The following is a 2,011-nucleotide window of genomic DNA, read 5'->3' on the forward strand; positions in this document are numbered from 1 at the left end:
TGATGATTTCTCTTGTCCATAGTGACATAAACCTCATTTTAGTTACTAATCCTTTGCGTCCCTTGCAAAACATCATAAAAATAGAATCGTCATAGATCGCCACCACATTTCTAGTAGTGATTGGTTTGGAAAGGAGAGGCAAAGTGCGGGACTTCAATTTTGTGGTGCCTATTTGGGTATCGGTATGGTTCCTCGAGTTCAAGAAAGAAATCCCTAGGTTTGATCTTAGCTGGATGTACTAGCAATGATGGTATTGTTGTTGCTTTCTTGTTGAAGGCATTATCTATATATAGTTAGATGAATTTCTCTTTAGGGTGAGAACCTGTGGTACATGCTCTGCTGGTTGAATCATGGCAATGGCATGCAGCGTGCTCATGTCGTTTTCTTCTTAGATGTGTGATTTTGGAGGGCCTTCCTCATGTTTCATGTGTTGTTATAGTTATGCATGAATTTGAAGATTATGTTATGTGTTGTAGCTTAATGTGGCATGGTGCTACAACATTACCCTTCAACAATCATATCTAATAACATCTTAGTAGCGATGCAAAGGTCAGGAGCGGTCTTTGAATCGATTATACCATCTTAATGTAATTGTCTAAATTCAATAAAGTATTCTTTATATTGTATAAAAAAAACATTGGTACCCAGCACAACAAACAAGACCTACACAAAAACCAATCCAATGCATGTCATTGTGTTGTGTCTATATTCAACAATAGCAATTGAAATTCTTATCCCCTAACTTCCTATCAGGTATATATAGCAAAACGTCTCCATTCATTTTTATAAAAGAATTGTTTTAGGAAGTATAGGAGTCCATACCATTTTGAAAAATTGAAACGTGTTCATATCTCATACATGCATACCGTTGGAAAGATAAGGCCATAAAATTGTTTCACGTAGTATATTAAATGTTCAGGAAAGTCATTCAAATGTATAAGCACTAAATTATTAGCTGACCTATGAATCATTTATTATTCCACCAAAACAAATCATTCTGATCCTAGCATTGACGTCGAATTGTGGAAGCAATTAACCATGAGAATTAATGCCATGAGCCATACAGGTCGAATCTTAAATACCCAAAGATCTTTTAAAATTGTTTCATAAAAAAGAGATCTTTTAGAATTAACAAATCTCACAGAGATATGGAGCACGTTAGCCCTCATGAGCCAGAAGAGAATGGAGAATTATACCACGTTGAAACAAATTGGAGACGAATATTGTAAATGTGTGCTATATATAAATCCCTACCACTAGAGCTAGCAGCAGACATATTCACATTCATCATTCCCCAGAAATTTTAGTAGCAGCCAGTAAACCATGCCGTCGTCTGTCATTCAACAGCACAGCCATGCCACAGATCCTTCAAGTAGCATCTCTAGGAGAAAGAAGTGCACCGATGACATGGTATGGTTCATCCACCTGCCTATGCGCCAGGCCGCCAAGGCACTTGGCATGTCCTGCGCGATGATCCAAAGGACTTGTCGCAGCAACGGCATCCAGCGATGGCCTTCTAGGAAGGTATATATATTTGATATTAATCTTCATGAATCGATCAGCAGTTAATACATGTTATTATGTCATCTGACGCCTAACTATATATATGCTGCTACGTTCTGTACAGATTGGTGCTTTGGACCGCAAAATTTTAAAGCTGGAGAAGAACATGTTCCTCCCAAGAGACCGTGTAAAGAGAACCAAGATGCTGGATGAATGGAAAAAGTTGAGCCGTGAAAGGATGGATATCTACTGCAACTTCATGTCGTTGATATAATAAATTTAGTTGTAGCTCACCGCTTGCCGCATATGCATTGCAGCTATTATCGACCATGTTCGTGTTGCTTGGTTTTACTATTACATTGGGCATATCCGTGTAAAAAGAGTACTACTACTCCTTATTTGCACCCATGCTCATCTATGTATCTGCTACAAGCTAGCGTTTATTTAGCCTTTTGCACCATGTATGACTGAAGAATATCTTTTTAATATATTTCATTATGCATAAATT

At 37.7% G+C, this 2,011-nt stretch overlaps 1 protein-coding gene across 1 annotated transcript; it reads left to right on the plus strand.

Annotated features, from left to right (window-relative positions):
• Window positions 1–1,323: 1,323 nt before the first annotated feature.
• LOC136492528 (protein RKD3-like) lies at window positions 1,324–1,777 on the plus strand. Its single transcript, XM_066488509.1, has 2 exons — window positions 1,324–1,524; window positions 1,628–1,777. Exons 1-2 carry the CDS (start codon window positions 1,324–1,326, stop codon window positions 1,775–1,777), a joined length of 351 nt encoding a protein of 116 aa, XP_066344606.1.
• Window positions 1,778–2,011: the final 234 nt, after the last annotated feature.

Source organism: Miscanthus floridulus, chromosome 11, assembly GCF_019320115.1.
Source record: "Miscanthus floridulus cultivar M001 chromosome 11, ASM1932011v1, whole genome shotgun sequence".
NCBI classification, from domain to species: domain Eukaryota; kingdom Viridiplantae; phylum Streptophyta; class Magnoliopsida; order Poales; family Poaceae; genus Miscanthus; species Miscanthus floridulus.